Source organism: Heliangelus exortis, chromosome 11 (genome assembly GCF_036169615.1).
Source record: "Heliangelus exortis chromosome 11, bHelExo1.hap1, whole genome shotgun sequence".
In the NCBI taxonomy this organism is placed as follows: Eukaryota; Metazoa; Chordata; class Aves; order Apodiformes; family Trochilidae; genus Heliangelus; species Heliangelus exortis.
Window position 1 is genome coordinate 6,665,619 of NC_092432.1, and position 25,355 is coordinate 6,690,973.

General features: G+C 41.6%; 1 protein-coding gene across 2 annotated transcripts in view; it reads right to left on the minus strand.

Moving 5' to 3' along the window:
- The window catches only part of SV2B (synaptic vesicle glycoprotein 2B), a 55,099-nt gene that overhangs the window by 18,283 nt on the left and 11,461 nt on the right, over positions 1–25,355 (minus strand). For both annotated transcript variants that reach the window (XM_071754289.1, XM_071754290.1), the window contains exon 2: positions 5,626–6,469. In XM_071754289.1, the coding sequence (XP_071610390.1) occupies positions 5,626–6,109 (484 nt within the window). In that variant the 5' untranslated portion in view covers positions 6,110–6,469. The remainder of the gene's footprint in view (positions 1–5,625; positions 6,470–25,355) is intronic.

Below are 25,355 nucleotides of genomic sequence, written 5' to 3' on the forward strand. Positions count from 1 at the left end.
GTTCTAGCCAATAGCATTAATACTTCTGGGGCAGCTGAACAGCATCAGGCTTTGCAGAATGCATTAACAAGAAAGTGGCAGGGACTCAAGGACGAGAGGCATAGTCACTAATACACTCTCTGTGCAAGAGAAAAAGTCTTCTGGACAACGCAGTGGTGGTTATCTCTGAAAAAGATCCAGTTCTTTTCAAGAAAACTCTATTTTTAAGGAGAAGGACCAAGAAAAGTGATCATGAAATGTTATATTCTGCTGTGTGCTGCACACCAAACAGAACATCACAATGGTCTTTACTATTTACATGACTTCAGATCATTTCTTCAAGCCACACATGTCTAGATTGCTTGCAGAGCTCAGATTCCAAATTAACACAGACAATAGTTAGGTGAAATGTTAAGGTTAACTCAGAATACGCCGTATTCGCAGACAATTTCACAAGCAATGGAGTATAATGGTTTCCTGTGGGGAAGTCCGCAGTAGCCATCCATAATATTAGTGGAAAACCAATGAGCAGAAATTCTGAGAATACTTTTTGGGTTCACCCAGTCCTTAAATTTTAAAAAAAATGTGTGACCTCTGACTGGACTTATTTCTACTGGAAAAGAGTACTTTGTTACTAATAAATTCATTAGTATTCATTGAATTTGTGTGTTGCACACAAAAAAGCTGAAGTTTTACAACTAAAGAAAGGTGGATACGGTATGTGTGCTAAACTGTCTTTTTGTTATTTCAATATAATAAGAAGAAAGGGTTTCAGAAGTAAAACAAAAAAGTCAAGGTTAACCTAAACTTCCATCACAAGCAAGAACTTTCATTAACAGTTAATGGCACTAAAATTCTTAAAAATTTGGAACATCTGTAAATAATCCTCTTTGAGTCAGGACAAGGACTTGCGCATAAATAGAACATTTCAGCAGAAAAACCCACAACAGCTCAATGAGAAGAATCTGTCCCAGAGTTCTTGGGGTTGACAAGAAGATATGGAGGCTGCCTGGGCCCAGGTGCAAGGTTTTGTCACCTCTGCTAAAAGACCTGTATGCAGGCAGTTACCACAGGAATGTGGAAGAGAAGGCTTTTGAAAGGGGAAAGCATTTAAACAACCCAAAAGGATTAGGACATAAAATATATTGCAATTCAAACTGCAATAAAAATGAAATCCACACTCTCTTCCCAGTGTAAAATCTCTTAGACAAGGATGCACTTCGTGGAAACAAAATTTCATGAGTGAGGTCTAGAAAATAAGGAAGATGGATGTGGCAAGGCACATGGTCCAGTGGTGCGTAAGGAAATTAAAGAAAGGAATAAATCAGTAGAATTCCTGACCATCCTGGGCTCTAGTGATGTCCTGCTTGTCCCAAGCAGGGGATAGAACAGAGGATGAAGGCCAAAAGCTAAGTGGCTTTTTTCCCCTTTATTCCTGAAATTTTTAATCTGCTGTTCCTTATTAGCTTATCAGTGCTTTCCCCATCAATCTTCTTGACCTTGTAAAAGGAAATCAAATGAAAGGGCAGTCTCATTGTCTTCTTGATTAAGTTCGAACCGAGAGACTTCATCTACAGATACTGGCTCTGCAGAGAAACGGACCACTACTGTGAGAGGTGATTTTCTGATTTAGGAGATCTGGAAGTGGGTATCAGGCAAATCTGGCTGCTCAGACTGAGGGGATTCTGCACATTAAAGCCAAAGGTGGATGCATGAATCCACGAGCTCTCTGATGCAGCCCTAGCAAGGCAGCCAGAGCTGCCAGCACGGCGGGGGTGGCTGTTTCCCTGTTTACACTCGGCCAGCTTCACAGTCCCCCCCAAAGGACTTGTCCATCACTACAACATTCATGGGACCATCTGGTCCCCCCCTACCTAACCCCTCTGCTAGAGCAAAGTTTTCACCAGAGGAAGCCAAACAAAGCCCTTGATGCTAAATGCAAGCCTGCTGGTGCTGAGTCCCCAGAGATGAAATTCCCACAGTGTTCAGGAGTGGGAACACTTTTACCATCCACACACCAGAGATGCACAAAGTGTGGGGTGTTGCTGAATAACAAAAAAAAAAACCAAAACAACTTCCTTCCCCTGACATGTCCCTGCTGCTTGGCCTAATGCTAGGTCTTGGGCTGCAGAAGAATTTCTGCTCAAGAACAAATGTGCAGCCAAGAATACATGCCTGAAGCTCAGGCTGTGGGCATGGGAGTTCTCATCAGGGTTTTGCCAGCTATCAGGCTGGAGGTCCATGGCCTTGGGGGTTCAAAACAGGCAGACATGGCCCATAACAGAGCAGAGGAGCCATGGCCAGGCTCATCTGGATTTATCCATAAAAAAACAAAAAGAAAAAAAAAGGAATGGAGGAAAGCTACTGAGCTCTGTCGAGGGGATTAGGATTTACTGTCATACCAGGTAATTTCAGGTCAATGCGAAGCTGAGGCCAGATTTTTTCTCAGCTGCTGATAATAAAACATCCTCTTCACAAAACTAGATGCAAGGATATTGCTACAAATGCTATTAAATTAAATAGTCCTACAGCCAGGCTTGAATTGCTACATAACTGCATAATCATTAACAGAATATTTCTTTTTATCTAACATTGAAAGTTTAAGAGTCTGTAATATGATACCCTTCTTCAAATATTATTAAATCACAAAAAGAAAAAGGGAGCTATGTGCCTAAAAAAAAAGATTTTAATCTTAGTGTTGGTGTGGATGTCTTGTAGTTATAAGCAAAGCCCTTAAATTTTTTCTTGTCTCAGTCTACTGAACTGTGAAAAGATGATAACACAGCTGCAGCTCTGGGGAGCTGGGAAGTCTCAGGCTCTATCTGTGCCCTGAATTTTTTATGCAGGATGTGAAATTTTGAAGCACTGCTATGGAACGATTTTTTATACTTGCTCTGTAGTTACTGCTCTACTGCTTTACTCTTTCAAATAAATATTTAGTCCTCTGAGAGGTGATTAAAAACACTTGAATTTATATGATATTTCTCCAAATAATACTACTGTGTGTCTTTCAACAAGTATATAAATAAAAGTTTTATGACTCGATATGATCATCCTTAGTAGGTGAACAAAATTCTGCCTCTCACAGAATTTATTACACTGAAAATGAATATCCTGTTTCAGATAACATAAAATCTCCAAATATGTGTTTTGCTCCACTAGGGGTATTTAGAGCTAAAATAGCTGTTAGTTTGTATCTGATGGTGAGATGTTTATTTTCAGAACAAAATGTAAACGTTTTCTAAGATGTGTCATATCCATTTCACACTTTACATGAAGTACTGTGGGCATCTGTTTATTTGTAATTTTTGCATAATTTGGCCATAATTTCCTTGATATTTTTCCATAGTTGCTTTCTGAGGGAGAAAAAGTTTGTAATATACAGACTATTTATTGCAAAAAGTCTGTTTTGCAGAAGCTGAATTTCATCACTTTGGTCTTTAGGGGGCATCTACTTTACCTCTCCTGATTGTTCCTTCCTATTTGTGTGAGAGCTTGATTACTTATGTGGCCCGTTTCTCATTTTTTTCCCTTCTGGCCTCTCGTTAGGCCTGAGACCTCCTCGGGTGTTTAAACATCAGCAACTCAACCTGATTATGTTTCCTCAGGAAAAAAAAAAATGTGTTGAGAAGAGCAAGTTCATGTGTAGACATCTATTGGATATTGGGGATAAGGTAAGGGGCAGCCACCAAGTCAACCTGTAAGTCTTATTGAACCCTAAGTTTTAGCAAGATGCTCAGAGGTATTTTTTATCTAGTTATTAACAAATAAGATAGACTGAATAAGATCTATGTCATGTACTACAGCAATCACCAACAGCTACCATAACTAGCCACTTTCCTCCCTGTGTCAAACCAAGATGAATCAACTTTTGCTGTTTTTATGAAAAATCTTTTTTGCCCTTCAGATGTAAGCCAAAGAACAAGCTTTGACAACAGATCCTGAAAACAAACAAGCTAAGGAGGGGGAAATTTCTTTGCGAAACCACGTTGTCATCAGCTGTCTTTAAAAAGGGGCATGGAAAGAAAAGAGTGATCTACTGATTATCCATTCCAGATCAGCTTGATTTATGTGCAGGAGGCTGGAGATGGGACTAGATAAGGACCCAAATGTTCCTTGCTTATTCAGAGCTTATCAGAACACGCTGAACTTTCAGTCTTGGAACTATTGAGTTGGGAAAAGCAGAATGAGCTCTCTAGGGAGATTTCTTTTTCATTTTAACTGTGGCTAGGCCAGAAATATTTTAAAGATAGATTTTCCTGTGACATTTGAAGTTTTCTGACTCAGGTGCTTGTCAGAGCTTGAAATCTGTGGAAGCAGATATTTATGGGGTCATCTTTCATACAGTCATCAAAATAAATGACCTGCTTTTCAAAAAAGGTCTTACTGCTGAGAAAACACTAAGCCTGATGTCCCATAGGGAGCTGGTGAATTCAGAAGTCCCTTCGAAACTGGGAATCAATTGTGACTGGTTTGGTTTTAGAAATCTTACCTGAGATATTTTGAGCTAGGTATTTTAAGTGGTTTGTGAAGAAAAACATTAGCAAACCCTTTAAAGCACAAAATTAAATACAAAACTAGTTAACAATGGAAATAAACACCCTAATTCTCAAGTTAAAAGAAATAAAAAAGAAGACAAAGAAACAGAAGAAAAAAATATCTAGGATCTCAGTACACCAAGGTGGGAGCCTTATGTAAGGATAATAATCTGTCACTTTTGTTACATGAAATAAGCAGCAGTAATGGAGTCACAGCCTGGGAGCTGATCTAAAAATCTGCATTTTCCTTGCATCAGGCAAGGCTTCTGGACCAGAGTGTATGAACCCTGATGATCACCCTAGAGCCCCAGCACACACATTCCCAAAAAAACCATCCCTTTCCAAAAGCAGTTTTTCCAAGAGCTAATTTATTTTCCTTCCAGATGTGCAGTATGATTGCACAGCTGTTTCTCACTGGCCATGCTGGATGCTTTCCTAATTCTTGAAGATCTGTTAGCTTATAATGCGTAAGGAAAAAAATTGTTCATTCAAACATTTCCACCCGGTGACTCTCACATCAACTAAACCTTTGTGTTTTGGTCATGGGGAGATGACAATGCTGCTGCAAAGGGTACGTTTGCCTGTAGCTTCAGCCTTTAATCCCCAATTCCATTCCAGAGTCCTAAGAAAACTCCATCAACCACTCCTGAACCTGTTCATATTAGCAAACTGCTCTGTCCAAGACATTACAGTGAAGTGGATGAAGAAAAGGGGAACCTGGACAAAGAGGAAAATTTTTGGAGAGCAGGGCAGCACCAGGAGCCACAGTGGTCCAGTACAAACAGACCACCAGTTTTAATATCTATGCTGCTGGTGTGGTTCTGCGTTATGGACTTCTCATTACAACTTAATTTCTAAAAGCATTGAAATCTGAGTCCCCAGATTCTAAAGTAGGAAAAGACAACTTCAGCCTTCCACTTATTTGTCCCTGAACACCCCTCTAGATTTCACTCCTGGACCTGCTGCCTTTGAGCTGCCTTGTTCAGATCCAGCCTGCAATGACCAATAAATTGGGACCACAGAACACTCCAAAGGTGGTACAGTTCTGGCACTTTTGAGTATCTGCCTTCTCAGCACCGTGCAAACCTGTCTGCACTTGGGCACTTACCTAGCATCCCTTTGTTTGAACTGGATAAGCACATATCCTTCTCAGCACTGGGAAGAACAAATCCAACCACAAACAACTCCACCCCATCCGCCATCAGTGCCAACCCTAAAACAAAGAAGAGGATCCACTGGAAGCGTCCATGGCCACACTCCTCAATGATGTTCTCATACTGGTGGGCCAGCTGCTCCTCATCCTCCATCCTCTCTGCCATAAGGTCAGCACGGTCTCTGTATTCATCATCCATGGCAGGAGCTCGCTTCTTCTGCTTCTCTTTGATGTCATCAGGGTGTGGGATTCCTTGGTACTCTCCCTCATAGACCTCATCATCTTCATCATGGCCTTCTGTGACATCACTCTGGGCATCTTCTTCATGGGCAGGCTCATTGTTACCCCGATAGTAGGCATCGTTGGGTGCCTCGTAGTTACCATCCTGGAACCTGTAGTCATCCGAGACTTGGTTTGTATTTCTGTATCCATCATCCATTCTGAATGCAGATTTCTAAGTGCTGCAGATCACTGTGTAGAGATGCTGTAACATATGCATAGATGTGTGCAAGTTCTGGTATTGGTTATTTGAACATGTCTGCTCTCTGTTCTTTGGAACTGAGGAGATACACAGCTTCCCAGGCTCAAAATGGAGAATTACTATATAAAGTTTTTTTCTGACAGTCTCAACCAGCTTTTGATAATACTTCACTTCTCAGCTGTCATTTGTAACTTGCCGGCTTTTTCTGTGCTTTGGGTGGGAAGAGCTGCTCCCTGGGGAACAGCAAACTGCACAACCAGGGAGCTAGGACGATTTGACAGTTTTTTCCTGATTCATTGTGGTGGTGAAGTTCATATCCTGAGAAAGAGATAGCCATGAGACAGACAGCAGTAACATACACACACAGTTTAATACACAAAAATTTAAATACACAATTTTCCATTGCAGAAATAAATGTTTTAGAAGAATATTTTTGCATCATCAAACCCCAAAGACTCAGAAAAAAAAAAGAGCGTTAGAAATTACCAAGGTTAAGTAATGTGCTGTCATTCCCAAAAGTCCTACCTCCCACATGCAGGGAGCAGAACAGAACTGGGTTGCTGGAGCTCTCAGGTTACTAAAAATGTTTCTTTCCATCTAGACAGAGCACGCTCCTCCCTGTTACGTACAACTGGCCAACATCATAAGGACACAAAATATGCTCTTCTTTTTTCATCCAAACTCCAAATTAATTTTATTTAAAGTTGTTTTTTTTTTTTTTTCCTCCAGTGTCTCCGCATCTGTATGACAGATGTACAATGTCTGCCAAGATAAAGTGACCGAAAGTTACACCAAGCTCTGTTCTTCCCATATCATCAGAGGGTGGTTTTCAGAGAGAGCAAAAAACCAAAGCTAACACAGAACCAGAGCTCTCTGCAGGGAAAACCAAGGGAAGCCAAACTGCATCTAAACACATTCTCATTTTGGACACCTGATTTCCATTATTTTTCATGCAGTTTTCAGCCAGCTGCCTCTCCAGCCTCCTCCTGCATTCTCAGCTGTAGTCAAGGAGTCTGAAAGGGGAGTCGTGGGAAACTGAGTACAATCCTGCTGGAGGAGCCAGCATAGCACAGACATGCACAAAATATGGACAAAACCTTGAGATACCTGACAAAATGAAGTGCAATGACCTATGCAGTGAGACAGGCAGCATTTTAACCACTAATGGTTAAAAAAAATTCAAGAGCACTGTTGAAACTCAAAACCTCCCAGTCTTCAAGTAACTTTCTTGATTGCACAAAGATTTGTATCATGATTGAACACCCTGTTCTCCAAGGTAGTTAAAATGTAGTTCCACAGAGACGTATTTTCTTTAGAAAAGAAGGCAAAAAGACCTTTTCAGAAAAAAAGAAAAGGAAAAAAAAACCCACCAAAAAAACCCAAAACAATATGTGTTTTGGAAGTCTTTAAATGTCATATATTGGCAGGTTTTGTTTCAAAGCAACGTCAAACATTGGAGCAAGAGACACAGTGACCTTACTGTTTTGGTCCCTTTCTGGTTGTTGCAAAAGTGGATTGAAAACTCATCTTAGGAACTAAATGATAACACTAATGAGAAATGTCAGAACAGAGCAGATTCCAGATCTTCACAAACCTTACCCCTAGCTTTATACTTACTTTTTCAAAGGGTAAAAGTATCTTCTTGAAGACCAAGCCCTGGAAATCTTTTTGTTCTCTAGTAAGAAGCTGTGCTCTTTGCCTCCCACAATAACAGGACCAAAGAAGACTGACAAACTTAGAAAAGGCCTACTGAAGCATGATGCACTTGCACTGATACACAAAACTGTTATTTACCACATGGCATCACTTACATATGGGACAGCCTAGAAAATAATGAAGTGAGCTGGTGAGTCTCATAGACCAGTGACAGACACGTGGATCAGGTAGAGTGTGCCATTAAGAAAAATCTTTGACTCAAATAATAGTCACTAGGTTCCCTATCAGCTTGTAGGATGGGTATTTTCTGTGGTCACCCTAGGAGAAGAGCCAGTGCCAAGAAACCAAGTGGAATTTGGGAATCTCAAATGCTTGACACTTGACACTATTTGTTTCCTTTAGTTGCTACATATGCACAGGCTGCTTCACTCTGGACCTGGTTCTTTAACAGCCTTTCACTCAGGCTGAGCTGCACTTATATTAACAGCTCCATTTAGCATTTAGACATGAAATCATGATTTCTCATAAAGATTGCAGGCTTGGAGTGCTATTATTATCCTTCACAGTGATGCACTAGAGCTTGATGCACTACAAACCATACCATTGCTACTACAACCTTGGTCCTCTTCAACGGGTAGTTCTCCCATAAGAGAAAGCCTAGAGGGGAGGGGAATAAAAAAACTCTTAATCTGGTTCTCCTCAAAGCAGTTTGTTAAGATCAGCTTTGAACACAAAAAAAGATAAAGGGTGTGAGAATACAGTTCCTTTCCTTGCTTGTGATCCTCCATAGCACAGTATTGATTTCTTAGTACATTATCTTGGTTTTTCGACCCCTCTAATTTTTGCACTACAGCTTTTCCTTTATATTCTGCTTGATATTCACCATAATCCTATCTTCATACCAAGCCATACCTCATCAATTACTCTGATGTTAGCAACCATACTTTGCTTAATCTTGTATATTTCACACTTTTTTTTTAATCAACAACTCTTTATACACAGTCTTTACCTTACAGTTTCCCTGAACTTCCTCCCAAACTCTTCACTAAGTTACATACTTAGCCAGGAATTCAGTCATTTGAGCTCTGCAATGTAAAATAGTAACCCAGAGTCTTGGATAGACTCATAAGAGAAACCTATTTGTCCCAGTGACCGAGCATGTAAGGGAGATGCTTGGCCTGCACAGTAGGCTGAAGGGCAGTAGAGCTGGAAGGGAATGTGAAGAAAGGTGAATTTCTGGTGCCTGGCACTGAATGAAGTGTTTCCAGGGCTTGCTAAAGAGCTGAGCTCTAGGAGGGAAAAAAGCTTAGAGCAAATGAGTGAGCAGAGCAGTTATGGAGAGGTGATTTCATATGAAATCCACTGAATCCTGGGGCAAAAGTGTGCTTCTGGAAAGGCTGTTGCTTTGTGGGAACAGAGCCCAAGGTATCTGTGGGTGTAGGGATGGATGCATGGGGAGAGAGCCAAGGCTGGGAGATGGCATCCCTAGCTTTCTTCTTGCTTTCATGTGCTCAGCAAAGGAAAGCTCTGAAAGCCAACAGCTGATGGGAGAGGCTGCATGAATGCTAAGGATAAGGAGCAGCACAGGAATACTGTAAAAATGTTTTCAAGGGATCTTCAGTGTTCACCAGAATAATCCCTGTAAAACAGATGGCAGAGCAGTTAAATATCCTGTCTGAAGGACACCTCCTCTAGCAAAACATCCTCATTCCTAGAGCTGCTTTTTGCTGGCAGTGACAGGGAGATGTCCAGACCCTGCAGTGGCCATTACGACACTCAGCTGTCACAAAGATGACTTCCAAAAAAAATCCTGAGAGGAAATTTCCCTGTCTGGAAGGAGGAATGAGATGGTGCAGACTGGAACATCACAAAACATCTCAGCCTCTTAATGAGAATGCAATTAAAGCATCCATTTGTACACATCAGGGACCAGATTTTTGAGATGCTTAAAAACTCAGAGCTCCCAGGGGAGCACTACCCTGGATTTCAGGCAGCAGCAACTGCATAAATATTACCAGGCAGACCAAAGACTGTAGCAAGGTCTGATCATTCTATTGCCAGACTGAACTGTTGCAGTGCTTGAGACACAGCCCTGTGCTCCTAGCTGAGAATCCTTGAGTCTATCTCTTGGCTTCTTAGCATTTATGTGTCACTTCCAACTGCACATGGAGAATTTTGAAATTTTCTCTCTTTCCAACCATTATAAATAAATAATAATTTTAAAACAGTACCTGAAAAATTAGTTTTCGACATCAAAATTCACAATAGTACTTTCAGATCAGGCCCATTAAAAATGTTTCCTCTTATCCTATAAAAGATTGCCCTTTTCATTGGCACCAAATAATAAAGCAGGTGCGCAGGGACTCGTTTCAAACTGAAAAACAAACATTTAATTTAAGAAATGCCATCATGTCAGCTGCTTGATCCATTTTTTATTAGAAATATTTCTTGAAACTACTTGTTTCCCTTCAAAATTTAAGGGTTTTCTTGTCAACAAAAATTGCACGAGTAACTCTCCAACTTATTGATGTAATGTTCCATATTCCCTCAGTTGAATCTTTAGGAAGGCAATATAAAGAAATATAAGAAAGGTAGTCTTGCTAGTTAAATGTATCTGACCTCTGTGGCAGTAAGGGTTCTTGGTTTTCCACTGGCCTCTGATTTCTTTTTTTTTTTTTTTTAGTATTAACATTGCTGCTGCAACCACTCTATTCAATATCCAGAAGAGAGCTGAACAGTATCATCATTTTCTTGGACATATGGCAAGGCTGGGTTCTTGGCAATGATTCCACAGAGGGAAAAGCAGCAAGATCTGGAGAGACTATAGACGTGAGAAAAAGGAAATGAGGGGGCTTGTAGTGCAGAGAGGTAGAAACCAAGTGAAATCAGAAGTCAAACAGAAGGGATGGGGATTAGTGATCCAAATTATGCTAAGATTAAAGGGGGAAATGGCCAATGGAGAATGGAAACCCTGACTTATTATTGATTCACAAACTGTGAAAAAATAATGACTACTGCTCAGTAATAACAGCAGCTCTTGCCTTCATATCTAAGGATTATAAACCCATCTCAGGCCATCTCTGCTAGAGCTCAGCCATAATCCTTAGTAATTCTTTCTTGACTTTTTAGAGCACATTTTCACTGCCAAAATAATAAAGAGAAAGGGAGAAAAGTCTCAGAGTGTAGGACTCTAAAGCAGTTTTGAAGAAGTGGGCTGTGGGGAACATCCATCACTCAGTCCAAAAAATTTAAAACCAATAAAAATTATTGACTGCTGTTTAAGAGGGTGCTTATTTCAAAATAGGTCACGTGTTTTGCAGTCTCTTTCCTTACTTTGCCTTTCCATCAAATATCCTCATCAGCTCAGAGTGATGAGAAATGTGTCCCTGAGGAATTTTCAGTTAGGTGTTTTCATATGTGTAAAAACATATGTTGGTGACTGACTCAGTGGGGTTTAGTCAGCTGAAGAATGGGTCTCATTTTTGCAAATACATCTCAGCTCTTGGGATACAAGTTTATATATAACTGTAGACAGGTAGGACAGCACTATATACATCACCAGGAAAAAAATTCCTTTTGATTCCTGCCATTCTCTCATCATCCTCACAAGATTGGAAATAGAATTTGACCTTGCAACATCAAGCAATCTTGAGAGAAGGCACTATCTCAGTCCTTGGTTGGAAGCCCCTTGCATTTGGAAGAATGTCAGCTCCTGATGTATTTTCTTAGCTTTCTTTTCTACTCATGTTCAGAAAAAAAACAAGGTGGATCTATGAGTTAATCACTGATATGGTAGCTTGAAGCAAAAAGAACCTACTTCACCACCAAAAATGTGACCAGGGTTATTCATGTGAGCACACCAGTGTATGGTTTTCAGGGGCAAAGTTATATGATAATGTCTACAACAGTCAACTGTGGTTGCACATACTTACAGGTGGTTGTCTGGGTCTGGACAATGGATGTAACAATTAAAGTCTTCAGCAGGGCCTGCCTTAAATAGAGTTTGCTTTAGCTCTGCATAAAAGGTGTCTTTTGTTGTGGCTTCAGATGAGAGTGCTGCATTAAGTGAAAACTAAGGATAAAAACAAGTTTCTCCTGAGACTTCTTTTATTACTACAAAATTATTTGATAGATATGTAATGCAAGTTCAAAAACTCTCCATGGAGCTTATTAGCGAGCTATTTGTGCCACAGTTTCTTTATGAGGGGCCATGATCTAAAAGAAGAACTAGATATTTGAAAGTCATTTACTTGAAATCGTCTGGTTCAAAGAAGTGCTTTTCAGCAGTACCGATGGCATGTGATGATTGCACCCCTGCAGAATACATAGGACAGATAGGGTAAAAGTCCTGTGTTCAGTGCAAAAATCATTGATTTGCTCTAAGATGCTGCTGGGATCTCTGGGACAGGACTCATTTATTCATTTTGCCCACACTGTAGATTGGAAGAGGATTGGTGCTGATGCAGCCCTGATACAGTGAGAAATGCAGGGCAAACAGTGCTGCCCTGTTACAAGAAGATCAGATTAATTATTTAACAGAGAAAACATTTGAGTCTGAAATTCTCTGCTACAGAGACTACTGAACTTAAATCATCCTACACTTTCTGGATAATCTCTGTTGATCTGTGGTGGGTTTTACACCTCTCTGCATAGGTGCAGAACGTGTGTTTTTTTCCACCATGACAAAATAGCTACTGTGTAATTTTGTCCTAGAGTGTATTACATAGCTACAGCAACACATTTTAATGTGAAGAGAAGCTACAGTGTTTGAAGATGAGGCATTTGCAATAGTGCATGAATTTGAGGGCAGAGCTGGACATGGTTTGAGTATTCAGCTGTGTGATTGAACTATACTGATTCATATTCAATAAGCATCTGGCTATACTTCTCTAATATATTACATTTTTTCATACTAAACCATCTCAAGTGCACTGGGGGAGATTTTTATTTTCCAGCAGATCAGGCACTAAGATGCCATTGGCACTGCTCCTGGTGGTGATTTTCATAGCAAAGTAGCCGTATGCTGAACTTAGCTTGTAACCCACCGTGTTACTATGCTATGGACTGGGGGACAGAAAGTCCCCCAGATTGTTCAGGGGAGATTGTATGTTAAAGCTTGGTGTTCTGTTGGTGCAGATGCTTTAAAGGTCATATCTAAGACTGTGTGCTGCAGCAAGCTGGCAGAGTGAATGTGTAGCAGATGAAACAAGGAACAAGCATCAGTCAAGTAGAACAAACAGCTTTTCTGAAGTTAAGGATGCAGACTAGCAAGTGGGGCGTTCCTGAGTTATAGAAAGGAATATTTAACAGTAGGAGTAGGAAAGCAATGGCTTAGCAGCACACAGCTTATATGGAAGGACAGAATACGTATTAGGATTCTAGAGAAAGGCCATAAAAGTTCAGCTTGACAAGATGGATATGGATAATGAGTAGAGATAGGTGGGGTAAGAGTATGGTAGCTGATAAATAATGAACAGACTTGATTCAAGGAGCAGAAGCAGGGAAAAAAAATCACAACCAAGTGCTTAGTCAGAAGGGAGGTGATGAAGGGGAAAAGAACAAAACCATGGAGGATGGAGGAGAATCACAGAGAGAAGACTGGTGGGAGAGAAGTGTCTGGTTTAAAGTGCCAGAGTTTCGGGGAGATGATAATTTACCCAAAGAAAACTTAGAAATGCATATGCCTGAACTGGAAATTGTCCATCTTACTAAGATTAACACACTAAGAAAATACTCATGGCTTCTAAATCTTTCCTAGATATGTATTCCCTCTTTTTTCCTATCCCATTTGCAATTTGCTGTGCTCAGATTTCCCCTGCAAGGGAGGGAAAAGGTTTGTTTTTCACATGAGTTGAGGCAGAGAAAGACTACAGCACTGAAATGGAGATACTGTGAATTGTGTCCCAAATTCCCTGGGCTCCTGTAGAGAAGCAAGCTCTGCTTCCAGCCTTCACGCTCACCTAGCTTACACATGATGATCAAGATGAATTTGAGCATTGCTGCCCCACAAATCTTTTCTTAACATGGAGCTGATACACCAGGACACCAAGGAATACTCTGAGATGTCCCAACATAGATGTAAATCAAGAAGATTTCTCCAAATTACCTTGGGAAGCCCTATCAGTGCCAAACATCCAATTCATCTTCTATTTTTTTTCTTCTTAAAGATAAAGTGCTAGAGTCTCCAAGGCTTTCCTTCTTATTAAGAAACCAACCTCTTTATCAGCATTGCATCTGAGAGCATAAGCCAATATATAATACACTGTTGATTCAGAAACAATAGTGCCCTGGTGTCCTCTAATGAGTTGGAACATTTCTGTTTGTGTTTGCCCTTGGACAGCTTATTAGGTCTAACTTTACTGGGCTTGGGGGCCCTGACAAACTCCCAGAGAGGAGAGTAAGCAAATAAACCTTGCAAATAAACTGCCTACAATTCAGCAAATGCTGCCTCTGTCAGACAGAAACATGCCTGATTAACTATGAGCTATGCTTGGCTTATTGGCAAAGATGTGCCTCTAGCTACAAAGGGGACTTCTATTTCATCACACTTGAAATCTGTGTTATTAAATAATTAGCCACTTAATTAACTAATTCATCAATACATGGATGAGATGAATAGATTAGCTCCAGTGACAGAGTCATGAAAGCAAAGGTGACCGGGGTAATTTCTAAATACTGTTCTTCTTCAGAAGGGATTATGTTTGAGCAAGTATCTTTATTAAATACCTGATTCCTTCTTCTGCCATTAGATAATAGAGAAGTGCCAATGTATGCTGTGCCTCTTCCCACCCCAGCACTCTGCTCGTCCTTCCATTTCTGCCTTGACAAACCTGAAGCTCTCCCTCTCTTTTGGCTCTATGTAGCCAAGGTGTTTTCAATGTAGTTGTTTCAGGTATTGAAAAGCATCATCAGTTATTGGCCAGGATCACCTTCCCAGGGTTGGGGGACCCACAAAGCTCCCCAAAACCTGGAGGCAGAAGGACAAGTCATGTAATGTACTTCCCAGCAACCCTTGTAGGGTTGTTTTCTCCTGTTTTCCACTACTCTATCAGCATGTTAAGAAAGGACTTTAGCTGAGACATTTCCACAGGCTGAGAGATCTCCCTGCAGGAACCCATTTCTGCTACTGGTAACAGCTCTTTTCCAGCCAAGGGATGCTCAGGCATCAGTCTCCAGAGGCAGTTGCATGCCTGCTCCAATGAAGTGCACCAAGGCCCTGGCCATGCCAGAATTCAGGCTCATTCCAAGAAATCCCCTGTGCTGTAGCCTGTCAGTGCCAACCTTATGCTTCTATAAGGCTCTTTAACAGGTTTGATATTTATGATTCCCTTTAGGACTGCTCAAGGATCAAGTCTGAGGAGCATGGTTCTTGCTGTGCTAAGACTGAGACTGAGCAAGAGGGGTGGTGCTCAAACAAAATACAGCCTCTTTCTTTTCCTCATGAACACTCCAACACAAATGTTTTGTGACCACAAGAGATTTCAAAATTGCAAATGTGTGTTTCATTATTCACCTTGCCTGTGGAGAAGTACAAACAGCAGCTGATTTAAAGAGAGATTTCCTCTGAGACTCCTTTCGAGGTTATGTAGCAGGGAAAATGCTGGAGCAGTTGCTTTTGCTCCATACATTTTCACAACATTTTGATTAGTTTGACCATTTCTTTGGGTATAAAAACTGTGAGAGAAGGACCTCGATAAGATATCAAGCAGACTTGAACTCCAGGATCATTCAACAGATACCATTACCTGGTTATCAAATTCATTATGTGCATAATATACACCACTGTAGCACAAAAAAAAAATGTTCACACAATATGATGTTTTCTTTTCCAAGAAGGCTGTAAAAATTGTAAAAGCTTGTCTTAGCTGGGAGACTGCACCTTGAATACCTCAGCTCCACAGATCTTTGTAGAACCCTTTGCAGAACATCACAAAAATGGACTTTTGTTTTGGTTTTTTTTCACTGACTAGAAGCACAAACTAAAATTGCCATAGGGACTAGAATATGTTGTACTGACTTAACAGTAACATAAGACCTCACAACAACACTAGACAACAATTGTACCAACACAACTTTTATACTCATGTTTTATACCCATGTGAAAGTTTTCAACTCAGAAGAGCTCCTGGCAGAATTTTCTGCACTATACAGCACCAGAGGAGCATGGTTAACTTGAACACGTGTAGTGAGCTTCCTAACATTACGGAAAGGTGGATTGCTTGGCAGTGTTTTTTCCCAAGCATTCCATGGTTTTTTCTTTTTCCTGCTTTTTCAAGAGCAGCACATTTACACAGAGCTTTAAGCATGGGCAGTGTCTTGACTGAGCCCAGCCTTGTGAAGATCAGCTGTATCCTTCATCTCCCATCTCCCAGCCTTCTGTTATGACATTCATGCCTCTACTGAAAAGGAAGAGGACAAAAGGAGGAAACAGCTGAAACAAGGAGCAGGAGCCAAAGAAACAGAGAAAGCAACAGCAGAGCATGAGATACAGCAAAGGAGGAGGGAAAAGGAAGAGACTGGGAGTGGGAAGGTCAGAAAGGAAGATAGACAAGGCATAACAGCAGCCCAGTCTTGGAAATTAATGATGTCTTGAGCCAGTAAAAAAGGCAAAAAAAGAAAAAAATGATTAGGCAAACCACTTCACAGCAGTGGAAAGGCTGTGTGTTTGCCTTGCAAACAGCCTCATAAACTCCTGTGTTCAGGTTGGACATCGATGATGAAAAAGCTTCATCTCCCCAAATTAATCACTGTAATACATCAAAACCTGTACACACCATAACTTGTGTTATCACCTGTTGAGGCAGAAGAAGGATTTAGCTGTTATTTATTGCTTAGTGTGACTCACAGTTGTGTGAAAGGGCACAGCAGCACAGATGGGAATTAAATTCAAATAACCATCAGTGTAATTTATACCAGGAGTTGAATTCAGGCTACTTTCTCTTCTATTTTACCTGTGATTCTTCTGTACAACGTGGAAAAGGTAAGAAGACAGTTTGAAAGATGCATGCTTGTCCAGCCACTTTTCAGGACTCAGACAGGTTTGGTTAGAGGAAAGATGGCTTCATGTCTTGGGCACTCCACACAGATTTCTCTCATGCCACAAACGGCTCCATTAACCTTAGGGAAATCTTAGTAACTCTTAGGCTTAGTTTCTTAACTGCAAAATAGCTGTAATAACTTACTCTCCCTGCCTGTTTGAGATTATGCAGGGGAAATAACTGAAAAGTGATTCTTGTAACCACTGAAGGAGCTCAAAAGTTCAACTTTCTGGAATTCAGATTGTCCTTGCCAATCCCACTGTTGTCTTGAAATCATCCTTGCAAGGGCAGAGCTCCTGGGATTGTGTGAATAACCCCCAGTGAATCAGATTACCTAAAAACAGAAAGGCAATGAAAAGATATCCTGAAACTCTGGAATCTCCTTGCAAAGAAGCTGGCAGCTGGGGAGTACAAGGATCCTGTTACCAGGAGACCGGTCCTCATCATTCCTGATCTGAACAAGCTCTTTCCTGAATGTACTGAAATGAGAGAAATCCCTGTCTCTTCAACCCAGCTCAAACTTCCAAGAGGACGTACGGTAGATTTAAGCAGTGAGGAACTCACTATCTTCCTCCTAGCCCCAGAAGGCAGGGACACGGTGTATCCCAGAGTTGCTGTCACCATGTGCCCTGGTGCCTGTCACCGACAGACAGGACTCAAGGCTCTGCCTCTCTGGCAGCTGCCTGCTCTCACAGAGTTGGCTGGCCTCCACTTCTCCTCACCCTGCTTGCAAAAAAACATTCTTTGGCACCAGGACATCTTCTCTCCTTCATGCCTCTCTAAATCTCAGCTGGAGCATGGCTTTTCTTGTCAGCAGGCATATTGTGGGGTTGTGCTGGGCAGCTGCATTTGGCCCCTTCTGAGGATTTAATCTGTCAGCATGTTATTACCCAGCTTCCAGTCTACATCCCGATGCACTGGGATCAAACCTTACCAGGATCCTCAAGGCTGTTTGACTGCCTGTCCTTTTGGCTGTCATTTTGATAGTCTTGAGATTTAGGAGAGGTGGCCCTGCCCTGTGTGCTGCAGAGCCAGGCAAAACAGACTATGGAAAAGTGAGGTAGGGATTAGCCAGTATTAGGGCTTTGAGTACATCTCTTGCCAACCTGGCTCACAGCACTGTCCTTTCACTTGGCTTCTGATGAGTGGAACCAGAGATGATGGGCTTCCTCTAGCTCCTGCTTTCCCCTTTTCAGGGGAACTGCTGAATCTGGCAGAGTGTGCAGCTGAGCAGAGCCTGAGCTGTGTGGCTCACACGTCCTCCTACTGCTGATACTATCCATCCCCATTTAGCTTTAGGGATCACATCCTGCACCACCCTGCAGGGCTCTGTTTTGGTTCCTTCCTTCAGCCCCAGGTCAGCTGTCAGCCCTTCTGCAAAATGTCTTCTCAGGATGAAGTCACCTCCTGGCAGACAGCACTGGTGGCCAAGCAGGTGCCAGAGCAGCACGTACCAAACCCAGTGTGGGGTGGAAGGGAAGGTGTGATGTGGCAGGAGCTTGGTGAGAGGTTTCCATGCAGTATCTGCCTTCCCACCCTCTTATGTGGGCTCTGTTTCCAAGCATGCTCTGGGACATGAAATCTGTCGCTTGCAATAGGGAAAGGGAAAAAAAATAATCAGTCTAAATCCTAAACTCTAAATGAGATAGACTTATTTGTGGTCTCTTTACAGGAGACAAAGGGATAATCAGGAAATTTAAAAAGCAAGAGACTGAAATCCTGCACAAGGAAATCCTTTTTTTTTTTTTTTTACTGAGAGAAATAAGTTCTTCAAGACATAAGGCAAACAGCAAGAGAACTTCATTCTGGTGCAGGCTGTTCTGTACCTGGCCACCAAAGAGTTCCTTGAATGTATTTTCTGGTGCCCTCTGCCAGAGAGGGGATCCCACATTAGAGGGTTCCTTAGGAAAAGTAACAGGAGGGTTGTGAAATGGTTTTCCATTGACCAGCTAATATGGGACAATTCACACAGAAATGACACCAAAATATAGGGCTGTCATAGCAAAGGACTTCTACTCCCAAGAGGGAAGGGACAAGTACAGTCTATCACACCCTGAGTAAACCTAAGATAAAATAATTTTAGGACTTTTGCTAGAAACAGGAATCCTGGATGACAGACAGGAAAAAGCAGGTAGGAAGAAAGAGTGTGAGAGCAGGTGTCCTCCAAATGACAAGCCTGGGGGGGGGTTAGCTGGAAAATTTCAAGGTGATAACAAATACTTCAAGGTAGATCATGGTAGTGCCTCTTCAGGGAAAAGAAGATAGACTATCCCAGGTGAAGGAAGGGGCAAGAAGAGGATGATCAAAAGTTTTTTATCAAAGTATAACATCAGACATTCTTGACAAGGAGCCAGGGAATGACCTGCAGATGGTGGCTGTTTATCAAAGCTTTCATCTAACCCAGGCTGGCTAGAGAAAAGGACTGCTTTCTGATGGCACTTCAGTGAGGAATGCAAAATCTGCTGGTGTTTGCAAGATCTTTCTGGTTACCCAGAAATAAACGACCAGAGCACTGAAGCCCACAGTGCCAAGATTGTAGCAACAGATCCCATCACTGAAAGCTAAACAGAAGGGGCAAAGCTGACCAGTTAATCTCCTGCTTACATGAGATGGAGAATTAGAAGACTGCAGGTATTTCCTGACTGCAAAAAAATGGAACTTGAAATTTTACTGTGAAATGAGCAGGATTTTCTCTCGGAAATAATTCTGCTTGCCACCTGTCTTGATGGAAACCAAGAAAAGGCTTCTCTCCAAGGGTCCCCAGTCTGTTTCTACATGCTTGGCTTCTGCAGAGACTGCAGGAACTCCCCTGTGGTCTGACAGGGATGGTCACTCATATAGCTGCTTGAAAACCATAGCATGGCTTTGTGAACACAAATTTATCCCTGAAACTTGTCTACTATAACCCCAGGGGTGCTCAATGATGACCCTTCCAGCCTGACAGCCACTCCTGCCAAGCCCATCCCAGGGAACCACGGAACCATTCCCTGTCTTTCTGCTTCCCCCATCTCCTGTGCTCTGCAGGAGAGAAGTGCTGCTCACATGCCCCTGCAGCAAGGTGTTTCCCTGCATCAGGACATCATGTAGGAAGCTCCCTTGGCTCATTGACAGCACTGATTTCTTCAGGTAGAGTGACCTTGGCAGCCAAGCAAAGGCAAAACTGCTGATCCATCCACACAGCACCCTCAGCACCTGCCCCCAGCCACAGATCAGGTCCTTCTCAGAGTCATTTCAGCACTAACCTGACAAATTGCCTGGGTGCTGCTACAGGTGGCTGAGGCACCACTGATTTCTCTGTTGGAAGGTGGTGAAACTTCCCTGCCCTTCCTGATTTCTTTCTAGCTCAAGTCACTCTGTGTAAATTTATTTTTTTAAACGCATTCAGTTTAGTTTGTAGGAACTTCCTAGCCCTGTCAACTCCTGCTGCTAGTATATTCATCCCTGAGCTCTGGGATGCTGGTGATTTGCTGGTGGTGTGCAACATTTAATACTTCAAAGGATGCTAAAAAGCATTTGTGCTTTACTTGTTGCATGAGACTGTGGAGAGAGAGATGGAGAATCCAAATTGGTCACCAGAGCTGATTGACTCTGAGAAGGCAAACATCAGAGAGTATTTAATTAGGTTCCTAATTACAGCCATTGTTAATGGTCACAAAATCACCTAGGCTTGGATCCCAGAGCAATGTGAGCTGCAGATTTCAGAGATATGCACTGGTCTGCTTAGATAAACATGATTATTTCTTTGGCTTGATTCCATCTGGTGCACTATCAATGACTGGAGATTTAACTCTGAGATGTCAGTTTTTCTTTCCACAGTAAAAGCAATAGAAAGAAATCATATAGGCACAGTTGTGAAGTAGTACTTTAAGACTAAAGTAAATTCAAAATAAGAAAGGGGAATATCATTGGAAAGCCCACATTACTTAAAGAAATACAGCCTTGTATCTATTTTCTGCTTCCCTACTAAAAATACAGCTCTGCTGGTAGGAACAGACATTGTTTCTTCCACATGATTCTGACTAAGAGAGCTAAAAAGTCAAAGAATATGCTAGAAACTAGTGGAATAACCTTGAACATGAAAAAATTAGTCTGAAAAGATTTCTGCTCCTTGCTTGTCTGTTTGTTTCATTCAGGCAGACAAAACAAGGAGAAAGTGTCAAAGTAGTCAAGTTTTATATGAAAAAAAGAGATGCTAATAATCTTTCTCTTCACACCCATCAATATTTCTCTTCATAATTTGCCAGGCTTTCCCCAAGGATTCAGAATTCTGCAGTGGGTTCAGTCATTTTCAGTGAAAAAAGAACATTTGCTTCTCAAAGGTTTCTAATTGTCCAGAACAATTTTTTTTTTCTTTTGAGAATAAAATGTTTGGATAAATATTCTTTGACCAGAGGAAAGGAGCATATTCTCCAAAGAGAGGTGGAGAGCTTCTCTTTTATATTAAAATCCATTGGTTTCATTGAACAGTGTGAATGGACTGTCCATACTGTCCAGCTGGACCCAGGTGCACTCAGGAGCAGTGGAGGAGAAAATAGAAGGAAAAAAATGCCCCTAATCTAATGTCAATGCAAGAACAAGAAAAGTGCAAGCTGGATAAGACAATTCAGCTGGGAAACTTTCTCAGAAAGTTTCTGAGGAATTACTGAGTGAAAAAAACCTCACCCTATCTGCTTCTCAAACCAAGCTGGCTAGAAACCTAGGAGTTTCTATGAGGAGTACAACAAATCCTGATGATCTATTCCCAGTCACATAAAGGGAAAGATCAGCTTGCCCAAGTGCTGGGTCATTTACAGCAGATTCAAATTGAGGCTGAAGTTCAGCCAAAGCTTCTCGACAGCAACATTTCTGAGGCTGGAGGGCAGGATCTCAAGGGGAAAGACAGAAACCTGGAGGTTGCTGAAAATCAAAAACAAATTTCTGGAAGTATCCCAGAAGTGTGAGTCCCTGCCACTGACAGTACAACTGAGCCAGAAGATGTAGGAAGCCTTGCTTTAACCCCTCTATGAACTTGAAGATGGAAAAACAAAACAAAAAAACAACAAACAAACAGGAGAGGGTTAGTACTGTTATTTGCTGCCAAGTTGCACAGGGTGTGAGAAGCAGCTTGTTTTCTACCTGAGCCCAGTGGCAGGTAGATTGAGCATCAGGTGGTGGCTACTGTGTGTCCCTGAGAGCTGGCAGGCTCTGAAAGAGCACCCAAATGCCACCCAGCATTACAGGGATAAGGCCAAAGCTGCCTGGGGAGGTAAATCCAGGGAGCTTCATCTGTTTTTGCATTTTTCTTGAGTCATTGTTGCTTTTGCAGTTGAGGAGCCCTTCTTTGCAGGCAGCACAGAGTGCAGCAAGCCTCAGGGAGTGTCAAGACTCATGAAATATAGATAGGAGCAAGGCAGGCTCCTGGAGCTGGGATAAAGACATGCAGGATAATTGGCTCCATTTTCAGGCATGAAAGGTTTTGCATAACGGTGCAGAAAGGGCTCCTTCAGTAAACTTTGATATATGCACTTGGCTCAGCAATCACTGGCAGAGAGAAAGAAAAATCCTCTTCTGTGTCCTTTAACTGAGCAATAACTGAACAGGCAACTCTGTTTTCACCGTTTCTCCCTTTTCACTCCACCTTTTTTCTATCACCCACTTAGAAGACTCTTATCTCCAATGTTCTTTAGAAAGAACCTCTGATGAAAGCAAGACAGAGCATAGACACAGTATCCTGATCCAAACCACGTAACACCCCAAAAGAAAATATCTGCCTACCTGGAACTGACAGGAAACCAAGAGTCATGATTTTAGCATGGAGACAATCCAAGGCCTAAATGGTTACTTCTGTAATGAACATTTCCCAACCACTCTTTTGCAGCTGAAGCAACAGGCACATTCACTGGGATGCTCTGAGTTTATGCAAACCTGAATGGTTTCTCCTTGTGAAATTTCCACATGCTGCCTCCCCTTTGCATGAGAGGTGGATCCTGAGAGATCTCTGCCTTTAACCATGCATAGCTGGGCATAGCAAGCCTTTGCTTCTGCAACCAGAGTAAACGAATTATTTCTAGACACCTCTCAGGAGCCTCTCATGATTAACCGGATTTCCCCTGTTTGGAGCAAGCAAGACTTGCCGTCTCTGGGAAGATGGAACCTGAAAGACCAACCCTTGCAAGGGCAAGGCAGTCTAGATATGAGCAAACAGGGCAAGACAGATGCAAAATGAAGCCACGCAGGAAGGCTCTGCACTGAAATCTCACATAGATTGAATATCATTATGGAATTTCACACTGGAAACATCCGTGGCATCTCCTGCTCAAAGACTCATTTTGAAACAGATCTTGAAAATGATTTTCACTAACAGTGCAGATGAAATTCAGTCAAAACGCTCCCAGCTGCATTCACAAACAAATCAATAATAATGTTTTGCCATCACTGTAGATTTGACCACTAATTAACTCAGCAGCTTCCACCAGAGTAAATCAGGGAAGCAGCTCCCTTATCCCCTGGGCCCTGCAGGGTAGGGATCCAGCCCCCTGTGAAGGCAGAACAAAAAGATGTTCCTGCTGCTGCTGTTGAAGGGCCCCCATCCCACAGCCACCTTCACAAAGAATCCGCAGTGGAAAATCAGATCACTCAGCTAATCCTGGGTGAGATAGATGCACAGGAGATCAACACTCCTGGGAAATGTCTGAAGCATTGGCGTGAGGGACTGTTTTGTAACTTTCTGGTGTTGGCAGATCCTGCATTATTCCCTACTTGAAATAGCACAGACATAATAGAGTGTTTTCTTCCTTAGGAGTAGAACACAATTCTGCTGAGCCACATGGTCTCAAATGTTGTAATCCTGCCAAAATCATAGTATTATTTCATAGCAGGTATGAGGGGAAAAAACAACCCACAATGATGAATTAGATAATTACTATTAGGTCATGTGTTTTACTGTATACAGCTTGGAGATGAAAATTCTAGATGGTTTTTAATGAAATGGCTTATCTAAATCTAGGAGGAATAAAAATCTCTTTCAGAATTTGATTTTTTAAATGTCAAAGGAAATATTTTGTTTTGGAAGACTTCCAGAAGGAATATTTCCCAGTGCAAAGACAGGTACTTTGGGACAATTTGGAAAAAAAGAACTCAAAATGAACAGCTACATGAGATGCTCTAGAAGACCAAAAAGATGCTGAAATTTTATCACGTGACTTTCACTGTGAAGACACATCCCATTCTCATAACAGCGGTTGTGATTTTTAATTTGATTTCAAATATATTATGGATCAGAACCTCAGGGCTGTAGATTAACAGATAAACCCAGATTTGCTCAACTGGGAGTCCATCCATCAGCCCTGTTGTGATTATGTTCATCTAATCAAATTCAATTACCAATTGTCAAGTAACACTATTAAAAACCACTTAGGAACTGAACAATGGGTACTATAAGCTGAACTGATTAATACAATTTTTTTAATAAAGTTTCATTTAGCTTTGAAGGATAATAAAAATGTGAACAGCAAATTCTGCTGCAGGCCTGCCATCTTAGTCTGAACAAGAAAGATAAATATGACGCCTTTTTCCTGACCACTGAAAAAGAATTAGCTGCTAAATTCCTGATTGGGTTTAGCAAATAGTGTCCAGTTCACTTAGGGTGAGTATAAGCAAAGCTTTGTTTATGTATTTACTCACAGGCATTTCTGCAGAACTCCTCTCCCATAGAATGTGACCAGCAAACTAAACTCTAGAAACATTAAGTAAAATTACAGCAGAATTGACAGAATTTATAGACAAAACCAACCAGCACCCAATTTTCAATTATGATTCTCTATTAAAACAAACACTGTCGAATGCAAGGATTAAATTCCCTTTGCAGGAAGGATGGAAATGCTGGGTCTGTCTGAACCTCTACATGACCCAGTGGGACCTCTCTTTTCCTCCAGGCTGGATGGGCTGTCTGCCAGCTGCGTGTCCTGGTAATCTGTTTCTAGACTATCCAGCAGCTATGTAGATTACAGCAACATTAAAACCAAGTGGATAACTATTCTCTGATTCTCTGGATATATTTATACCTAATCAGATCAGAGAGATTTTTCCAACGTTTTTCGTTGGTCACAGGACAGAAGATTTTAATGTAAATTTGGGACGCTCAATCACAATGAAGGGAACTTTCTTCTTCAGCTCAAATCTGTCTTCTCCAACTACTCAATGGCTCAGGCCAAGACTTGCTGCTCTCCCTGCAGTACTCAGCCCACTGACTGAAATCCCTGTGTCCTCACTGGGGCTGAATGGAGGAAAGAAGCAATTTTATCCAAATCCATGGGAAGCACAAATCAGTGTTCCTAGTGATTTTGGGTGAATCCAGTACCCAGGTGTATCCAAAAGCTATGGGGGGGTGTTTGGAAATCTCTAGTACCCACTGATAGAAGCACGATGGCTTTTGCCTTTGGTGCTCTGTCAGGAAGGTGCCAAGCCATAACATTTAAGAGGCTACAGACAGTACACAGTTTACAAGCTAGAAAAAGCCCTCCAAGTCCATT